The sequence below is a fragment of the Salmo trutta genome, chromosome 25, assembly GCF_901001165.1.
Source record: "Salmo trutta chromosome 25, fSalTru1.1, whole genome shotgun sequence".
Classification (NCBI taxonomy): Eukaryota; Metazoa; Chordata; class Actinopteri; order Salmoniformes; family Salmonidae; genus Salmo; species Salmo trutta.
The window spans coordinates 27,681,963-27,703,484 of record NC_042981.1 but is presented as its reverse complement, the minus strand read 5'-3'; the positions used below and the strand labels follow the sequence as shown (position 1 = coordinate 27,703,484).

Genomic DNA, 21,522 nt, shown 5'->3' with positions numbered 1-21,522 from the left:
TAATTGTAATCCATATCGTATCACCATCATAGTTGCATCATAATTACCTTTAACATAATTGAAAAACACATCCCAGCATTTCCATAGCAATTGATGTTTCACATGATCGAGAAAGAGACGGCTTCACTACAGTACAAATTAGCGATGCACCAATATGACATTTTTGGCCAATACTGATATCCAATATTTTCCTTGACAAAAAACATGACACCGATAACTGATATTTAAAATTTTAGCGACCTTTTAAGCATTCTAGTACAGTTAAATAGTTAACACACACATACAAGGACGCAGCGGTCTAAGGCACTGCATCTCAGTGCAAGAGGCGTCACTAATGTCCCTGTTTCGAATCCTGGCTGTATCACATCCGGTCATGATTGGGAGTCCCATAGGGCGGCGCACAATTGGCACAGCATCGTCCGGGCCATCATTGTAAATAAAACTTTGTTCTTAACTGACTTGCCTAGTTAAATAAAGGACACACACACACACACACACACACACACACACACACACACCAAAAAGTTATTTTGTTGGCATTTACGTATGTCTCCATTACCAGTAAAACATAATCAAAACCTATTTCTTTCACTTACTTGCTGTGCTGTTTCGTTGTTCATTTGTTCAGTCGTTTCATTCTCAACTAGGATTTCTATGGGTCTTTGCGTGTCAAAAAAGACATTTAACATGTCAAATAACACTATTTCACATGTCAAATAACACGACATAATCTCTTTCAATAGCTATATAGTTAGCTAGCTAACTATATTGCTATGTGTCTTCATCTAAAATATCCCTAATTTATAAGAGAGTTCTTATTTGATTAATGGTGCTCGGACCCATCTATGTGAAGCTAGCCACAATAAGGATTAGCCACAATAGTGGACTTTGCAGTTAGCCTTCAAAATAAAAGTATGGCATAATTCTACCATTTGTATTCATTTGCATCACTGTCAATGACATACTTTTATTTTGAAGGCAAACCGCAAATTCCACTATTGTGCGTAATCCTTATTATGGCTAGCTTCACAACACATAACCCCGTTCGGTTGAGCCTCCCTAGCCAGATGAAGCTATCTGGCTACTTATAATGTTATCTTTGGGCAACATGGTTAATTAGCTGGCTAGCTATTTACTTTCATGAACTGAAGTTCAATTTCAATAGGCGAACAACAAGTGGCAACCTAGCTAATACTTACTCACAAGGATCGCTGAGAATAATGAGAATGACTGCAGTTTCTACTGGTCATTGTTTTCAGGCTGGTTGTATTGGTGCTAGCTAGGTACCAAGCTAAAACTAGCTACCCCAGTAGTTGCGATTGAACAAATTATGCTTTATTATGAACGCAGTATTGTAAACACATCGTTCGTGGCCGGTGTTTGTTTTTTGTACAGCTTTGACAGTGACACTATCTTTTTTGACACGCAAAGACCCAAACGGAGTTCCATAGTATGTATGTCGTGAAGCTAATAGCAGTGACGCTATTACTGTGCAACTCTGGTAGTGCAACATCTGCACAATAGCACACTTGGTAGTGTGTACCGGTGCTCGACCAGTCGGCGAAAGCCAACATCACCCACGACAGAGAACGGTTGATTGTCAAGGGTAATTTGTAAGTCGCTCTGGATAAGAGCGTCTGCTAAATGACTTAAATGTAAAATGTAAATGTAATGAATTCCATTATCTTGGCTTTAATGGATTTCACCTTTGAGTTGTCTCACTGAAATGTTCTTACTCTTTCAAATGACTCCTTGACTTGTTGACTGCTCGATCCACACAGCAGCCATTGTGTGGGCTTGATTCGGAATGCTGTGTTGCACATGTAGTGCAACATTTTACACAGCGTTATTATGTCATGTACCTACTTTATATAAGGTATACATAGTAGCTTTGACATTGGTTTTTAACATCGGTCTAGTTTAACAACTAGACATCGGCTGATACCTATGTTGGCATTTTTAGCTAATATCGGACGATTCTGATATGTTCACCGATATATCGCGCATCCCTAGTACAAATGTATCCCGTACAATGTTATTATTCCCCAATGCCCCTATTCTGATATTCCCCTTGCTTGTTGTAAACATATATAAACATGTAGACAAAGACATTGAAAAGATAGACAAACAAGAAACATATTAGATTATAGAACAGTTCTCGACAATAGAGAGAGGGGAGCTCAAGTGTGTATGTGTAAGCGAGCATGTAATTGAGTAGTATGTGTTCATATCCAGGTCATAGTGATCAGATATTTTTACAGTTCCCATACTTTATTTTTTTCGTAACCTGAAGTCCCTTTAGAATTTAGTACAGCCATGGTGTTATGAAGCTGTCTCGGAATAGCTGTCCATCTATAAAAATAGTTTGTCCCTCTGCTGCCTCGGTACGGCTAACAGAAACAAGCTAATTCCGGGATTTCTAGTGGCACGCTCATGAAGAGCGCGAGCGCAGGGGGAAGTTGTATCCATAGTTTCCCCGTTTGGCTTCCGTTTTTTAAAAGCGTTCTAAAATGAGGTGGATATTACTCTCTAAAGTTAGCTACCTAGCTAATTGCATTAGCCAGCTGTGTTTGCTAGCTTGACGTTTACGCGGCGCCCCTTCGCCCGCAATGTCTGGACTGGTTGAACCGAGATTGTTGTTATCCGGCTCTGCTCAGTCAAAACACGGTGCTGTGTAGGCTACATCGGACTTTGAAATTGGCGGAGCACTGCCAACAATGAGATCACAAAATCAAATATGTCATTTTGTACCTACTTTAAGTGTTGAGTCCTCTTGAAAATTCGACGACGTAGACGTGTTCACATTCGCAACTACTAAACTAAAAGAGTTCGCGTTGCTTTCGCTTCGATGAAAGACCAAAACTTTTCAACTTAAAACGGATTCAACACTCTATAGTCTTTGCCGTATAACTGGGCAGCAGGCGTTGCTATGGAAACTGTGAATACGTCACTCCCTCTATCTTTTCAAGCGTTCCTATTGGTGTACAACATTGACATTGCGACCAGAGCGATGTATTTAGCAAACGTGACCCAAAATTAACATCATAAATGCGATGTGTAATATAGTGTGATGTGTAATATAATATGGAACTGTCTGTGCCATTATTATCCTGTATACCGCTAGGTGTAATGTATATGTATAATGTATAATCCAAAAGAGATTGAGCTGTGATCAACATCTCTCTTTCTCACTCACACGCACGTACACACACACCACCCTCCCAAAAAATGGTTTCTCACTAAAATTATGATATTTGAGCCACATAAGACAATTATATATTTCTTTATTAACTGTTGCACACTCTTCACAGATATAATATATCTATATCTATTTACAATATATAATACTCAGATGTTTGGGCATATCCTTTATCATATTTGATTACAACATCACAGATTGTATTTTTTATTTTTTTTATATAAAATAGGCATACACTTCTCCCGAACAAATTTGTTCTTAGTCATATTAAAGGACACTGAAGATCTTAGTCATCAAGCTGTCTAATAAATACACAACAAGCACAAATGATAAAACAATTGTCTACTCTTAAGTGTAAAATGTCATTCATAGTTCTGCACATCAACCCACTGCTTTATTCAACAGATAATACACAAAAAGGCCAATATGAAAGTCATGTTAAAAACAGACCCACCACAGGTGGAGGGCATTGTGATAGTGTGTGTAGATTGTAAAATGACTTGAGGTGAGTGGATGACAGAGGGGAATAGAAAACATTGAAACTCTAAGAGCAGCAACTCATTTTAATATTTGGTTCAGCTGTGAAAGAATCAGAAACACAAAGTAGTCTGGAAAAAACACAATAACGCCGTAAGTCATGAAACAGAAATGACAGCAGAAGTTATAGGCCTAGAAATGAAATAGAGAAACAAGGAGCACACCTAGTCTGAGGGTCTTGATCACCAAGTTAAAATGTTAACAGAGTTTATATGGTCCAATTAGCCATTTTCACAGCAACCAGTCAGTTCAAGTTCCATGATTGTTCATAGCTTAAGTTGGTTTAACTCAGCTCTTTCTAACGTAGATCCTTAAATTGATACTGGGGTATAGGTCTACTTGCAGTGTAGGTCTACTTGCAGGTCTACTTGTAGGTCAACTTGCTTTGGAGTTATTGACTATTATGTTACATGGCCAGTGACTTGTCTGATTTTTTAATACTAAGATGAAAAATACAATGTGTATGTTACATGTAGGCTATGCAATATATTGTATGTTGATATTGTGGTTATTTTATGATATTTTCTATTTAATTCCATAAAAGTACACCAACACCTTGTCCTATGAAAAAATTATGATGGACATAACTGTACCTATTATATCAATAATATAATTCTATACTTCATCCGAAACAAACCACTTAAAAAAAATGACTATGAAAATGCCATTTGTAACCACTGGAGGGTAATATTCTACTAGTATAGTCCTGTTGCTGCTGCAGGGGCTCCTGAGCACTTAGTACGTCCTAGTACGTCCTAGTCTCCACATAAGGCTGAAAACTCACTGACTGTACTAGTGCATAGTCCATGTATGACAGTACAATGTTTTATACCACAACACAAAAAGTAAAATATAACTTATTCAGTTTGGGAAAGGAGTTGCTAGTCTACTAATGAACCCACTTGCCATGAGAGGACCCCAAGTATTTGGTTAGTCAGTTAGTCCTAAAGATTTAATGAAACAACATTGCAATTTCATGAATGGAACATTTATGCATAAATAGGCCTATTCATGTTAAATGGGATAAGCAGCTAAAACAACCACAGCAATAAAATAAACAACACTAAACAATAATAATCATGTAATTATGCAAAACATATCCATCATGATTTTAAATGTAAAACCTTTAAATGTTTGGTCTTCAATTGCACTGCTTCACAGAAATGTCTGTCAGGTCAGTTGTAACCAAGGTATTTTTTTCACCAAGCAACATGTGCTTCCTGTGGAACCTAAGTTAGAAACACTCCCCTACAGCAAGAGGGCCTGTCACCATAACAACCCAGCTGCTTGAGTCTCTAGGTGCATGGAGACACACAGTATTGATGTATTTGTTTTGAAGACTCTTGATACTGTTAGCGCTGGGCAGGGAATAAATAGAGATGCCGGTTGCAACAGGTGTAGGGCTGCTACTGCAGTTATCTGCGAGGTGGCTGACACCTTGGACACAAACGAGATAGATGATACATTAACATGTGGGGCATTTTTACTTCACATAGAAAGATGTAATGTATGGTCGATGGACAAATGTTTTTGCTCAATTTTCCAGACGTCATTACTCACTTGTCACAATCTTTCACTCTCTGTCTCTCCTTTCTTTTCTTTCCTCTCCCTCTCTGTCTCCGTCTGCAGAAATTATCAGCGATATGAGCTCAACTATCAAGTATTATAGAGACAGCAACATTTCTGTCCCACTCTCTAACTTTACAATGGACATTATGGCAATTGATATGCTCACCTTTCACTTTTCACCACAGCCTTCCTGATTCTAGGAATGAAATATGAACACCACTGATTAAATATATAAAAATCAGTCATATCATTTTACATAATAGCATATTACAATGCAGCTGGTTTACAGTGACCAAACACATACTACCAAAGCAGGAAGTCTTTTTTTCTCTTACCTACATTCACATGTCTGGTGCTCCACAAAAGTCATCTCAATGTATTCTTGACCCTGCTCCGCTGGCTTGATTTTCAACAGCTGAGAATGAACACGTTGTTGAACAAGTTGCAGGTGAAAAAGTCGAAAAAAGCATTTTTCCTTGTCTTGGCATACAAATATCAAATACACTGACGACCTCACAACATGGCAACCATCCTCAGAAGGGATGTGTCCTATTACCTGCATGGTGACATTAGAGGTCCGAGTAGGATGACACTCCAGGTTCTCATCGCCACAGCAACCAGCGCAGCGCACCAGGGGCACACAGGAGGGGCTGTAGATGTGCTCCACCTCCCCAGGGTACTCTTGGACCACCTCCACCAGCTTCTCTATGGTCCGGCAGAAACTACGGCCCCATACATCCTGGAACATTAATACTGGGGAAGAGGAGAGAGGAAAGGAGTGGTGAGGAGAGAGGAGAGGAGGGGAGAGGAGAGGGAGTGAGACAGCTGTCCATCACAGGACATATAGCCTCATAAAGCCATTGTACAGTTCCCTGGATGCCCCAATCACATCCACCCATGCCTCCGGGCAGCTCCCCAGCCTGATGGATCGGGACTGGAGGAGAGATGGCTGGTGTGATGGCTGGTGCTGAACCTGCACGTAGAGGGGATTACCCGTTTCAACACTTCGGCCGATAGAGATGCACACTTGCACAATTACTGTGTGCCTCATTAGCCTAGTCTCATATCATCTGTCACACTGTGCAATTCAACAAGCAGAGTTTGACACCAACCGACTGAGGTTTGTGTGTGTGTGTGTTGTCTGTCAGCTTAATTCTGAGATGGCACAACATCCTTTCTTAATATTTCCCAGTCTGCCTTACTGTTTTTTCTCCATAATGTACTGTACTCACTGTCTATGTTATCACAACCACTAGGGCAAAAAACAGAGCCATCTGCAGATCGTTTCAAAAAGATTTAGGACACTCATCAAGTGTAGATGCTGAAACATAAAAAGAAACACTGTGATATGCTTGGTGTCTATCCTGGTTTTCATTTTTAAGAAAAAATGTTGTGTAATACGAGCTTTCCTGTGGGAGCATATGTGTGAAAGTGTCCCCATAACATCGTCAGTAAAGAAAAACAAGGACCAACTCTGCCCGAACAAACAGAGAGGAAAGAGAAAACAAACACTGGAAATTGTTTTCCATGAAGAGAACCTGCCCGGAGCAGAGCTGAGCTGCCCCCCCCCCCCCCCCCCCCCCCCCGGCACCTCTGGGATCTGGCTGACCCTGGGGTCACCGCATGGAGCCCGGCACCACAACAGCTGTATATAAAAGCAGACAGGTCAGGGGGAGCCAGGCCAGGCCAGGGAGGGGTGAAGGAGATGTTGTCTCAATCCTCCTAACAGGTTATAGGTGCACATTACATTAAGTCACACATTCCTTTTCTTTTTCACTGTTGTTGCAGTGATTTACAATATAGTGGGGAGAGAGGATGTGAGAGGAAGTGTGTCAAAGGGGTTTAAGGGTGTCCCCAGTACCTCATTCAGCAGCCCCTGTAATCCCTAGATGCTTGTACTCACTTACCCCTTCAACCCTGAAACCTCAACCTCCAGAGCTTATTAACGGACCTGACATCCTCCACCGTAATCAAGGACCATTCATTAATGCCTTTCAACCATATCTATAATTAAGCTGCTAATAGATTAATCAATTCTGATTCTGAGTGTTCAGAGAAAACAAGCTACAGAGAGTGTTGTAGTACTTTGTGTATTTCAACATGGAAATATCTCAGGAAGAGGAGGGAAAGCACCCCATGGTTTACGGCAGGAGGATGTAGACTAAAAACAGTGAGCGTCAGCTTCTCTTTCACCAATCTGTCTGTCTGTCAGCAAGACAAGCTGCATAGATGGGTCTCCTTCAGTCGAGGCTCCTCATAGGAGGAAGGGGAGGGCCATCCTCCTCAGTGAATTTCATAAAAATGTAAACGGTAAAACATATAAAAAGTTATATTTTTTAGATGAAACAATATAAATATATTCACGTCACCAAACAATTGATTAAAATACACTGTTTTGCAATGACGGTCTACAGTAGCCTTAGCAGCACTCTGTAGGGTAGCACCATGGTGTAGCCGGAGGACAGCTAGCTTCCGTCCTCCTCTGGGTACATTGACTTCAATACAAAACCTAGGAAGCTCATGGTTCTCACCCCCTTCCATAGACTTAAACAGTAATTATGACAACTTCCGGAGGACGTCCTCCAACTTATCATGTCCTCCAACAGCATGAACTGACATGTTGTCCACCCAATCAAAAGGATCAGAGAATGAATCTATTACTGAAAGCTTAAGCTACAGCTAGCTAGCACTGCAGTGCATAAAATGTGGTGAGAAGTTGACTCAAAGAGAGAGAAAGACAATAGTTGAACAGTTTTGAACAAATTCATTTCTTCAAAAATTAAGGAGAAGCAAGACAGAGAGAGAGAGAGCGATTTCATCCTTTTTTTCACTTTCAGTTTCACTTTCTTAGCTAGCAAATGCAGCTAGCTAGTTTAGCCAACTCAAACACCCTGCTCAAACAGAGGGATGCTATGTTAGCTAGCTGGCTATGACTATCCAACACAACACTGGAAGTCTTCCAAGTAAAGGTAAGCTTTTGGTTTTACTAATTTATTGCCACCGGGGCCCGCCGGTGTTTGTGTAAACTGCTTACTGACTGTACATTGTAACGTTACGGTATGATTGTAGCGGGTTTACTAACACATTAGTTCTATTAGCTATGCTGACTATGATGTTACTTTAGCTAATATGGTGACAACAATGTAGGCTGTGTGTAGCGGTTATGATATGGTTTGGAAAGGTTTTTTTCACCTGGTCACATACAGCTGATGTGTTGTGCATTGAAGTCCATAAGCAAAGGGCAAAGGTGAGAGGAGGAGAGCACATATATGCAAGAAGGAATCAAACGTGGTTGCTATGAAAGTGAACTGTGTTTACGCGTGATCAGGGGTGTATTTATTCCGCCGATTCTGTTGAAAAATGTTTCTTAAACGGAAGCAAACGGAACAAAACAGGGATAAACATACCTGAATTTGTCCAATAGAAACTCTTGTTTACAACTGTTTGACTAATGATTACACCCTAGATCAGCTAGATTCAAGACAGTATTGAATGTGTCACTGTCTGTCCATGTGTCACTGTCTGTCACCTCAACATTTTCTCTCGACCTGTGTGCACCTACATTGTAAACTTTCATTCATAGGCTGGGTTGTAGAAACTTCATGATGGGTATAGGGAAAATGTGAGTATCATGTTGTAGCTTAACCCTATTGCTGTTACATTAAACTGGGTGAATGGAATGTGAATGACAGTCATCCATTATGCTGTAATAGAAATAAGGCCATGCTCATGAAAAAAAAGCTCTATTTTGCCATACAGTACAACAGTGAGCAGGACATCAGTGGTATTGGTATCCCAGAAATACAATTTCTGTGAAACAGAAGTGGATATTCAGCATCACCTGTAGGCTAGCTACTCTTGTCTATAGAACACTCACACATAAATCTGGAAATGTATGTTGCTTTGAAATATATATGATCAAGATTATCTCATTTGTGCAGTAAAAATGTAGAGAAGATTCTTACCTCCAGTTGTGCTGTTTGCGCTGGGTGAGGGAGTACTCTGCAAAATAAAACAGACAAGAACTTAACGGTTTAAAAAAGCACCTGGACAGGATCATTTATTTCAGACAAATAAAATGCTTTCCAGCCCTCTCAGACAGTATATAGGGACTTGGAAGATCTACTGCGCTGCCAGAAGCTACACATATTATATGCTTGTCTTGAACAGTTATAGTTCTTGGAAAGGAGTGTCATACAGTAACACGCTAAATGTATTGGCCTGACTTTACGCCAATACAGCTATGTCCTCTGGTGGTTAAGGTTGGAATTGCAAGGAGACGGAGACATCTTGCAGAAGGAGCAGTTTTTTTGTGATTCTTTCAATGGAAAACTCTCTTTGACAAACACCAGATCCAGAGTCTCTTATATACCACATTCCTCTCGGTGCCCAACTGTTTAGGTTCAAAACCTGTTTCCTGTGGTGTAAGATTCAGCTCTCTATTTATTTTCCCGTTGGCGGCTTCCCCCTCTGTCTTGATTTTTCCCATCGTCCAATGATAAACAGTATGCGTTTCTCATTGGGCTGGAATAACACAAAACCTCTGGGTGACTCCATCGCATGAGCTCAGGAAGAGAAACCTCTATTTGTTCAAATATCCTCCAGCAGGACCATTGGACAGACAGGCGACGAACATCTTGCTTCCTCATTCTGTCATCTACACCAGTGTTGAGTTTCACAGGCTGATTGTCTGTGATGAGTACCTGATGACAAGTATTTTGATACACTGTCTGGGTATCCATCCAACTACTGTGTGTGTGTAACAATGCTGGTCCAACAGTTACCATTGCCTACAATGGAAAATAATGGCACACGAGCAAAGAGATAAAGGACAGTCAGAGTAAATCTGAGGTCTGTTTAATTCCCTGTTAAAACCATCTATTAGGGTAGGGGCCTCCTGAGGTTCTTGAGGTGTCACTACAGACCCTGGCTCGATCCCAGGCTGTGTCACAACCAGCCGTGACCGTGAGTCCCATAGGGCGATGCACAATTGGCCCAGTGTCATCCAGGTTAGGGAAGGGTTTGGCGGGGGGGGGGGGGGGGGGGGGGGGGGGGGCTTTACTTGGCTCATTGTGGTCTAGTGACTCCTTGTGGCGGGCCTGCAGGCTGACTTCAGTCATCAGGTAAAAGGTGTTTCCTCTGACACATTGGTGCAGCTGGCTTCCGGGTTAAGTGGGAAGGTGTTAAGAAGCGCGGTTAGGCAGGTCATGTTTCAGAGGACACATGACTCAACCTTTGCCTCTCCCGAGCCTGTTGGGAAGTTGCAGCGATGAGACAAAATCGCAATTAGATATCTTGAAAAAAATATATATATACACAAAAGAAAACATGTATTAGAAACACCTCGACCATACTTGCAAACATTCGTTTGAGGATCAGCCAATTAAAATTGTCAATGTAGTTCCATGTGACCATTTTGAGACAGGCTTGAATAAGCTACGTAGCCAATAGACAGAGGGTAGCATAATTTGTCTCATTCTTTGTAATAATTTATTTTGTAAAGTGGTTTCTTGCATCAAACAGCACAACAACATTTTCAGTCATCTCCTTGTCTGAAGGACAAGTAGATAAACAGGTTAATGTCAAGCCCTGCATGTTTTTTTTCTGAAGTCTCATGGAATGTAGGTCTACATTGAACACCACACATTGGCTGCTACTGTAGGCTGAATGATAAAACAGCTATTTCCATGTTAAAATGTTAGGCCTCCCGAGTGGCGCAGAGGTCTATAGAGTCGTCACTACAGACCTGGGTTCAATCCCAGGCTGTGTCACAGCCAACCAGGAGACTCATGAGGCAGTGCACAATCAACCCAGTGTCATCTGGGTTAGGGGAGGGTTTGGCTGGCTGGGATTTCCTTGTCCCATCGCACTCATGCGACTCCTTGTGGAGGGCCGGGTGCCTGCATGAGGTGGCCAGCTGGACAGTGTTTCCTCCGACACATTGGTGCGGCTGGCTTCCGTGTTAAGTAAGCAGTGCGGCTTGGCAGCGTCGTGTTTTGGAGGATGCATGGCTCTTGACCTTTGCCTCTCCCAAGTCCGTAGGAGAGTTGCAGCGATGGGACTAGACTATAAGTACCAAAACATTTTTTATGGTAGACCTACATTATAATCAAATAGCCACAGTAACCTACTTGACCATTGTTAAAACTAACTTAAAGTGGGTACACCCTCAGTGTTGACAGTAAACGCAAGCCGGAAGTTACACAGAATTTTCACAACGTTAAAGTTTGCGCTCAGCAGACCTGAAATTTTCTCAGTGACTAAAATAGTTAGAGGGAACATTGATTGTGACTGATCATTTTTATTAAATAAATAATAATAAATACATTCAAGTCTAATTGCATTCCGTGTGTTGTATTTATATTGGCTCATTCTGATTTCATGGGAGAACATTCTGAGAAAAAGTTGTCTTAGTCTTTATATAAAGTGCATTCAGAAAGTATTTACACCCCTTGACTTTTTTCAAAAAAAATTGTGTTACAGTCTGATTTTAAAATCGATTACATAGAGATTTTTTGGGTGCTGGCCTACACACAATAATGTCGAAGTGTAATTATGTTTTTAGACATTTTTACAAATTAATAAAAAATGTCTTGAGTCAATAAGTATTCAACCCCTTTGGTATGGCAAGCCTAAATAAGTGCAGGAGTAACAAGTCACATAAGTTGCACGGACTCACTTTGTGTGCAATAATAGTGTTTAACATGATTTTTGAATGACTAACTAATCTCTGTACCCCACACATACAATTATCTATCAGGTCCTTCAGTCGAGCAGTGAATTTCAAACACAGATTCAACCACAAAGACCAGGGAGGTTTTCCAATGCCTCGCTAAGAAGGGCACCTATTGGTAGATGGGTAAAAAAAGCAGACATTGAATATCCCTTTGAGCATTACACTTTTGATGGTATATCAAAACACCCAGCAGTGGTGTGTATTCATGGATGCCAATGGAAGCCAGGCTTCCCCAAAAAATGTAAAATAAAAAAACATAAAATAATTCATCTTTTCTCTCTCTGTGTTTTCATAATTTTCCTTCAATTCGCAAAAGGCTGAATGTACTGTATCTTGCATTCGAGCGAGCAAAACAGCACCCCTCTGTCTCTGTATGTGTAAGCCATCTGTAACGATGTGCGCTGAGAGTCGGGAAGCAAGTTCAGGGAGTGAGTGTTTTAATAAATTAACACAACATAATACAAAAATAAGAAACACGAACAACGCACAGAACTGACACAGGAACAGAAACAATAACGCCTGGGGAAGGAACCAAAGGGAGTGACATATATAGGGAAGGTAATCAGGGAGGTGATGGAGTCCAGGTGAGTCTGAAAATGTGCAGGTGCGCATAACGATGGTGACAGGTGTGCGCCAGAACGAGCAGCCTGGTGACCTAGAGGCCGGAGAGGGAGCACACGTGGCACCATCTATCTGATACTGTCTGGTCATAAAGAGTATGACATTTTTGCAGCCCATAACATTGAATGCAAGGGAAGCCAGCGAGCATTTGGCCTCCCTTGATACAATTTTTATAAAATAATAATCAATCAGCGTTGAGCTAAACTGAGTGAGTTCAACTCTGAATGGTCCTGGCGCACCAAAAAAAAAGGGTCAAGCAAAGCCAGTTGGATTTGGCTTCACTCCAAATCACATCACATCAAGAGAAATAGGTCATTGTGTTGTTGTCCTCCGATGACTAGCTAGCTAGCTAAAATTGTCCCTTTCCTAAATTAGCCATGGATGGAGATAGGTATTTGGACTTGTGGTTTTACTTAATTCTCTGTACTGGCCAATGATTATAACAGCGATTCTGATCCAACCATAAATTCATACATTGTGACCCTGGACTGAGAGGATGGAAGTTCAATATGTACCTAGATGTAGAAGGCTAATGTCAACTAGCTAACGTTGCCCATGAAAGGAAGTTAGGGTAGTGAGCAAGCATTTTTGCCAGGTAGCCTGGGACAACAAAACATAAAAGCGTGTACTGTATGACAGAGTCATAGACTGTTTCATCAACAAGAGAGGAGGATGGCATTGGCGTTTTTCTGCAAGTAAGGTGAGTTATCATGTTTTTTCTACTTGCACGAACGCACGCATGCACGCACGCGAACTAACACAAATCAGAACCATTGAAACCCACATCATATTTAGCTTACGTTGATTGGACTAAATTGTGTTTGGTATCTTTTAGTTGTCACTGTATTAGACTAAACATAGGTGATTTGATGAAGTTGAAATGGTTCTGGAATAGTGGAAGCAGCTCCTGTTTTCTTTGTGACATGCGGTAACTCTGTGGTTCTAAATCAATAGTTGTTTAGTAGTCCAAAAATGTTGGAAACATGAACTTGCTTGACCATTCTGTAGGTCATGTAACTGTTTGTTACATGCAATATGCTTTGTGGAATTCACTGGACAGAGGTTGCTCTCCGGTTTTGTGATGAAACAAAAGTGTGGTTGAATTTATTCTGCCACTGTGTCTTCTTATTGCCTCAGCCTTAGGCCTATATATCATGGTCGCAAGGCAAATTAACTAACAGGTTATAGAGCAAACAACGCAATTATCACCGCCAAGCACGCCCCCATTCTCATCCACGGGGCTGTAGTGGAGCAGGTTGAGAGCTTCAAGTTCCTTGGTGTCCACATCACCAACAAACTATCATGGTGCAAACACACCAAGACAGTCGTGAAGAGGGCACGACAACGCCTATTCCCTCTCAGGAGACTGAAAATATTTGGCATGGGTCTTCAGATCCTCAAAAAGTTCTACAGCTTCACCATCGAGAGCATCCTGATTGGTTGCATCACCACGTGGTATGGCAACTACTCGGCCTCCGACCGCAAGGCGCTACAGAGGGTAGTGTGTACGGCCCAGTACATCACTGGGGCCAAGCTTCCTGTCAACCAGGACCTCTATACCAGGCGGTGTCAGAGGAAGGCCCTAAAAATGGCCAAAGACTCCAGCCACCCTAGTCATAGACTGTTCTCTCTTCTACCGCATGGCAAGTGCTACCGGAGTGCCAAGTCTAGGTCCAAAAGGCTTCTTAAAACCTCTCTAGGGTATGTGGGACGCTAGCGTCCCACCTGGCCAACATCCGGTGAAATTGCAGAGCGCCAAATTCAAAAACATAAATACTCATAATTAAAATTAATAAAACATACAAGTATTATTCATCGGCTTAAAGATTAACTTCTTGTTAATCCAGCCGCTGTGTCAGATTTCAAAAAGGCTTTACGGCGAAAGCATACCATGCGATTATCTGAGGACAGCGCCCAGCACACAAAAGCATACAAGCATTTTCCAGCCAGGTAGAGGAGTCACAAAGTCAGAAATAGCAATAAAATTAATCACTTACCTTTGATGATCTTCATATGGTTGCACTCACAAGACTCCCAGTTACACAGTAAATGTTCGTTTTCTTTGATAAAGTCCCTCTTTATGTCCCAAAAACTCTTTTGTTTTGTTGGCGCGTTTTGTTCAGTAATCCAATGGCTCCAAGGCGGTCACAGCAGGCAGACGAATACATACTAAAAGTACCGGTAAAGTTCGTTGAAACATGTCAAACGATGTTTATAATTAATCTTCAGATTGTTTATTGTCTTTATAATCAATAATGTATTAATTCGTTCGCGCCGTTTTCCCGAAACGGCGTCTACACCTTAACACCACAGCCACTGCTAGCAAGCCAACTTTACCAATTAGCAGTACTGTTGAAACTATATACATTACAACTTAACGATTTGACTAGTGTAATGTTAGCTAGCTACATAGTTGTCTTTGTATCAAGATAAAGGCGTAGTACAGAGTAACTATCGAGGTTAGCTAGCCAGCTTCATTTTCTAACAGTCTACAATGCGCCCACTGCTAGCTAGCTAACCCTACCAGCTAGCTGTATAATTTTTAGTCAATAAGATTTTTGCAACGTAAGCTTAACTTTCTGAACATTCGAGATGTGTAGTCCACTTGTGTAACTAGCAGGACTGACTTTGTGTTAGCTAGCCAACGTTTAATTACTTCTGCGTTATGAACTAGACACGGACACGAATGATCCATTGGTAGCTTGTTGTTACCAAGTATTGGTGCTAACCGTGTGTTATAGGATGCTAGCATGCTAGTTAGCTAGTTAGCTACGGCGTCATAGGACACGGTGCACTAGGTGGGTTTTCACGGAAGAATACTGTACCAAGTTAGCTAGCGGAATAAGCTAAGTTTGAGCCTATTCCTGGAAACATTGAACCACTGTAGTTTACATCAATTTTAATTTCTAGTGGTATATATTATATTTTAGTGTTTTAGTGTTTCAGTGAATTGTTAGTGAGGGAGGCCCTGCTCTCTCGCTTCCACAGTTGTTTAGTTAATTTTTCATGCCAATCTCCTTTGCATTAGCGTAGCCTCTCCTGTAGCCTATCAACTATGTGTCGGTCTATCCCTGTTCTCTCCTCTCTGCACAGGCCATACAAACGCTTCCCATCGCGTGGCCGCTGCCACTCTAACCTGGTGGTCCCAGTGCGCACGACCCACGTGGAGTTCCAGGTCTCCGGCAGCCTCTGGAACTGCCGGTCTGCGGCCAACAAGGCAGAGTTCATCTCAGCCTATGCTACCCTCCAGTCCCTCGACTTCTTGGCACTGACGGAAACATGGATTACCACAGAAAACACTGCTACTCCTACTGCTCTCTCCTCGTCTGACCATGTGTTCTCGCACACCCCGAGAGCATCTGGCCAGCGGGGTGGTGGCACTGGAATCCTCATCTCTCCCAAGTGGACATTCTCTCTTTCTCCCCTGACCCATCTGTCTATCGCCTCCTTTGAATTCCATGCTGTCACAATCACTAGCCCATTCAAGCTTAACCTGTTATGGATAGGGGGCAGTATTTTCACGGCTGGATAAAAAACGTACCCGATTTAATCTGATTATTACTCCTGCCCAGAAACTAGAATATGCATATAATTATTAGCTTTGGATAGAAAACACTCCAAAGTTTCTAAAACTGTTTGAATGGTGTCTGTGAGTATAACAGAACTCATTTGGCAGGCTAAAACATGAGAAGATTCTGTTCAAGAAGTACCCTGTCTGACCATTTCTTTCCCTTCTTGATTCTCTCTATCCATTACAAAGGATCTCTGCTGTTACGTGACACTTCCTACGGCTTCCATGGGCCCTCAGAGCCCAGGAAAAAGCTGAATGACGTAATTCAAAGCCCTGGCTGAAACACACGAGCGCTTTTGCTAAGTGGTCTATCAGAGGACAAAGGGCTTCATGCTCGTGCCCGAGTCGACCCCGTGATTTATTTTCTTTCGGCTGTTTACCTAATTGCAGATTCCCGGTCAGAATATTATCGCTTTTTTACGAGAAAAATGGCATAAAAATTGACTTTAAACAGCGGTTGACATGCTTCGAAGTACGGTAATGAAATATTTAGAAATCTTTTGTCACGAAATGCACCATGCGCACGACCCTTATTTACCATTCGGATAGTGTCTAGAACGCACGAACAAAACGTCGCTGATGGAACATAACTATGGATTATTTTGGACCAAACCTACATTTGTTATTGAAGTAGAAGCCCTGGGAGTGCATTCTGACGAAGAACATCAAAGGTAATCAAACTTTTCTAATAGTAAATCTGATTTTGGTGAGTGCTAAACTTGGTGGGTGTCTAAATAGCTAGCCCTGTGATGCCGGGCTATCTACTGAGAATATTGTAAAATGTGCTTTCACCGAAAATATCGAGTGCATAGAGGAGTTCTGTATCTATAATTCTTAAAATAATTGTTATGTTTTTTGTGAACGTTTATCGTGAGTAATTTAGTAAATTCACCGGAGGTTTGAAATCGGACAGTGTGGTTAGATTAACGAGAGTCTTGTCTTTAAAATGCTGTAAAATAGTCATATGTTGGCAAAAAGTGTTAAACAAATCTAAATATATTTGAGATTCTTCAAAGTAGCCACCCTTTGCATTGATGATGGCTTTTCACACTCTTGGCATTCTCTCAACCAGCTTCATGAGGTAGTCACCTGGAATGTATTTCAATTAGCAGGTGTGCCCTGTTAAAAGTTAATTTGTGGAATTTCTATCCTTCTTAATGCGTTTGAGCCAATCAGTTGTGCTGTGACAAGGTAGGGGTGGTATACAGAAGATAGCCCTATTTGGTAAAAGACCAAGTCCATATTGTAGCAAGAACAGCTCAAATAAGCAAAGAGAAATGACAGTCCATCATTGCTTTAAGACATGAAGGTCAATCAATGCGAAATATTTCAAGAAATTTCAAAGTTTCTTCAAGTGCAGTCAAAAAAAACATCAAGCACTATGATGAAACTGGCTCTCATGAGGACCACCATAGGAAAGGAAGAACCAGAGTTACCTCTGCTGCAGAGAATATGTTCATCAGACTTAACAGCCTCAGATTGCAGCCCAAATAAATGCTTCACAGAGTTCAAGTAACAGACACATCTCAACATCAACTGTTCAGAGGAGACTGCGTGAATCAGGCCTTTATGGTCGAATTGCTGCAAGAAACCACTACTAAAGGACACCAATAAGAAGAAGAGACTTGCTTGTGCCAAGAAACACAAGCAATGGAGATTAGACCGGTGGAAATGTGTCCTTTGATCTGATGAGTCCAAATTAGAGATTTTTGGTTCCAACCGCTTTGTCTCTGTGAGACGCGGAGTAGTAGCATGGAGGAGGAGGTGTGATGGTGTGGGGGTGCTTTGCTGGTGACACTGTCTGTGATTTATTTAGAATTCAAGGCACACTTAACCAGCATGGCTACCACAGCATTCTGCAGGGATACGCCATTCCATCTGGTTTGCACTTAGTGGAACTATCATTTGTTTTCAACAGGACAATGACCCTAAACACACCTCCAGGCTGTGTAAGGGCTATTTGAACAAGAAGGAGAGTGATGGAGTGCTGCATCAGATGACCTGGCCTCCACAATCACCCGACCTCAATCCAATTGAGATGGTTTGGGATGAGTTGGACCGCAGAATGAAGGAAAAGCACCCAACAAGTGCTCAGCATATGTGGGAACTCCTTCAAGAATGTTAGAAAAGCATTCCTAATGAAGCTGGTTGAGAGAATTCCAAGATTGTGCAAAGCTGTCATCAAGGGAAAGGGTGGCTACTTTGAAGAATCTCAAATGAAAATATATTTTGATTTGTTTAACACTTTTTTGGTTACTACATGATTCCATATGTGTTATTTCATAGTTTTGATGTCTTCACTATTATTCTACAATATAGAAAGTAGTACAAATAAACAAAAACCCTTGAATGAGTAGGTGTGTCCAATCTTTTGACTGCTACTGTATGTAAATAAGATATTTCTGTATTTTATTTTCAATACATTTGGAAACATTTCTAAAACTTTGTCATTATGGGGTATTGTGTGTAGATGGGTGTGAATTATTTGTTTTTTAATCCATTTTGAATTCAGGCTGTAACACAACAAAATGTGGAATAAATGAACGGTTATGAGTACTTTCTGAAGGCACTGTATATATTATTAATATCCGTAGCCTCTTGTTCCCCCCCACTAACTGATCATCACAGAAATGGCTTCCTTCCTGTTGTGGACCAGAATAAATCAGATAGGGAGGATAATAGCTGTCAGTGGTTCGCTGCGGTCAGCTAAATATGTCCAAACAATGTGAATGAAGAGGAATGTCCAGCTTTCATAACGATGATCCATCTGTTATCGTGACAGCAGACGCCTGACACACACACTTCCTCCTAAGTGCCTTTCATTTTTCTGTGGCAGTCAGGCCTTGGCTGAAGAGGGTTCAGGATCTCTGTTCAACATCAGGAGACATTACAGAGATACAAGAGATATTGCAAAGTCATAAGCAGGGAGCACAGAAACCACCAAACATGCAAGTCCTCCCAATATCTCCTGACATTCTGCACACAAGCACCAGGATAACCTGGCTGTCACTGGTCCTTGGGGTCTCCACCTACCCCATCATAGGCCTGTGGGTAGTCCCCCTGTGGGCCTGTGTGTAGGCCTGTGGGTAGTCCCCCTGTGGGCCTGTGTGTAGGCCTGTGGGTAGTCCCCCTGTGGGCCTGTGTGTAGGCCTGTGGGTAGTCCCCCTGTGGGCCTGTGTGTAGGCCTGTGGGTAGTCCCCCTGTGGGCCTGTGTGTAGGCCTGTGGGTAGTCCCCCTGTGGGCCTGTGTGTAGGCCTGTGGGTAGTCCCCCTGTGGGCCTGTGTGTAGGCCTGTGGGTAGTCCCCCTGTGGGCCTGTGTGTAGGCCTGTGGGTGGCTGTTGTGTGATAACTGTGAAACTGCTACGCAATTCTCCTCTATGAAGGGATACATTTAACATCAGTTAACTACAGTGGCCACCAATAACACATCCCTCTTCATGCACAGCATGGTGAAGGCAGAGTTCACCAGCGTTATTGTTCAAGTAATTTCCCACTCAGCGGGGTATTGATTAATGTCTTCATATGCGGAGGTAAAAACATAAATCCTTTCCCAGGGTTAATTGGCATATGATTCGGGCCTCTTCTTTTCATGCGGTTTGGGAGGATCTCCACTCCACCACATCACAAGGGCTTTTTGGCCAAGGTCTGACATGCCTTTGGGTGTGTGATGGGGCGAGGAGGATTTGGTGTGGATTTTCCGAGCCTGGCGTAAGTCTGGCGTCTAGACACGACAAGGCAGCCTCTTGGCACCTTCTGTGGCCATGAGCAGGGGAGGTTTGGCAGATTAGCAAGGCTGCATGAAGATCCTCACGTAGCAACTCCTTACTCTTTGGGTGTGTGAGTATGTGAGAAAGAGCGAGGTTTGGGAGATAATTCAGGTCTGAGGAAAAACACTGGCCCACTGGTCTGATTCCAAAATGACTCAGTATAAACTGGGAAACTGTTCTTAGTTTTGTCCCACTCTAGACTTATCACAGTTTGTCTCATTCCTTCAGCTTGTCTGAGACACATATACAGACCCCCCTGGCATAGAATAAGACCATAGCCCACATTTTTATGTGCTGTATTAATAGGTATTGAACAGCTAACCTGTGTCCTATGCGGGTATCAGAAGAGAATTCAATATCAATTCCTTGGGGATTTCAGAAGCAGTAGGCATAATACAGCACTAAGGGAGTTGGTCAATTGGCTGGATGAGGGAGTGGGTCTGTCTGCCGGTCAATAGGCTGGTGTTGGGCCAGAGGGCTCCCAGAGAGAGGCAATTCTCCCTGTCTGGTTAGCATGCTGGAGGAGAAGTAGGGTTCAAGCTCCTCCATGCCTTTCCCTGTATTCTTTGGAGAGGTTTGCATGGTAATCTCTTCACATCCATTTCTCGAGGCCACTGTGCTGAGTGGTACTGTACTCAATACAAAGCTGCTCCCTAAGACAGGACACGAGTGCTCTTCACACATTACATCTGCTCATTTCCTTTGTCTGACAACTCAGGTTTCGCTCAGATATTGTCACCCATTAAAGAACAGGCTCGTATACAACTTTATAGTACATACAGATACTTTTAAATTACTCACAATCTCTTAGGGAAAAAATGTATAAACTACTGGAACCAAGACTTAAAAATAATTGACATTGGCACAAGATGGAGGGAATGTTGGAACATAACAAACGAAACTGAAAATGTTGCTTGTATTATTTTTGCTTATGTATAGAATGTATTACACGAGACAAAATTCACAAATTCCACAGCCCAACAGTAGAGTCATGTCTTCAGTGTAAAACTAACAATGACTCAATAATCCATGCATTCTGGGAATGTCAAGAAGTATTACAATGTATTACAATGTAAATGTACTTTTAATCTGTCTGTCTGCATATGTCAAGACATGGCATATGAGGTTGCAGTGAGATACCCGATGGGTTAGATGATACTGTTCTCGTCAATCATCTTGAAAAAAGGTATACTTAACTGGAAATCAACCAGTTCTCCATCGTTAACACAATGGAAAGGTCAAATGCTTTATTATCTAAATGTTGAAAGTGGGTGGGCGAAGGAGAGAAACAAAATGATGCCGTTTGAGGCCATGCGGCGTGGAGAGTGATACAGGCTCTAGAGATGGGGGTGTGAGCAGGTTGGTCTGGACATGGATGATGTTGCGGATGTTTGTGTGCGTCTGTATGCTGTCGTTTGTACGTGTATATTTTGTATTAAAAAAAATTGATCATAAAATGTTACCCAAACAAATCTCCTGTGTCTGATTCACCCTCTCTCCTGTAACTGATTCACCCTCTCTC

The 21,522-nt window shown here is 41.9% G+C and overlaps 2 protein-coding genes across 7 annotated transcripts in view; both read right to left on the bottom strand.

Moving 5' to 3' along the window:
• The window catches only part of LOC115162301 (calcium permeable stress-gated cation channel 1), an 83,576-nt gene extending 80,574 nt beyond the window's left edge, over nt 1-3,002 (bottom strand). For 2 of the 6 annotated variants that reach the window (XM_029713473.1, XM_029713475.1), the window contains exon 1: nt 2,752-3,001. The gene's annotated coding sequence lies outside the window, so the exon portion shown is untranslated. Of the gene's footprint in view, nt 1-2,751 lie in introns of all 6 variants that reach the window. The other 4 variants (XM_029713472.1, XM_029713474.1, XM_029713481.1 and 1 more) reach the window with 3 other exon arrangements.
• A 265-nt stretch (nt 3,003-3,267) lies between these two features.
• LOC115162304 (placenta growth factor-like) overlaps nt 3,268-21,522 on the bottom strand; it is a 33,781-nt gene continuing 15,526 nt past the window's right edge. Inside the window, exons 2-7 of the mRNA XM_029713485.1 lie at nt 9,271-9,307; nt 5,862-6,058; nt 5,641-5,720; nt 5,472-5,501; nt 5,297-5,359; nt 3,268-5,173 (exon numbers count right to left, since the gene is read on the bottom strand). Of these exons, the coding sequence (XP_029569345.1) occupies nt 5,152-5,173; nt 5,297-5,359; nt 5,472-5,501; nt 5,641-5,720; nt 5,862-6,058; nt 9,271-9,307 (429 nt within the window). The 3' untranslated portion in view covers nt 3,268-5,151. The remainder of the gene's footprint in view (nt 5,174-5,296; nt 5,360-5,471; nt 5,502-5,640; nt 5,721-5,861; nt 6,059-9,270; nt 9,308-21,522) is intronic.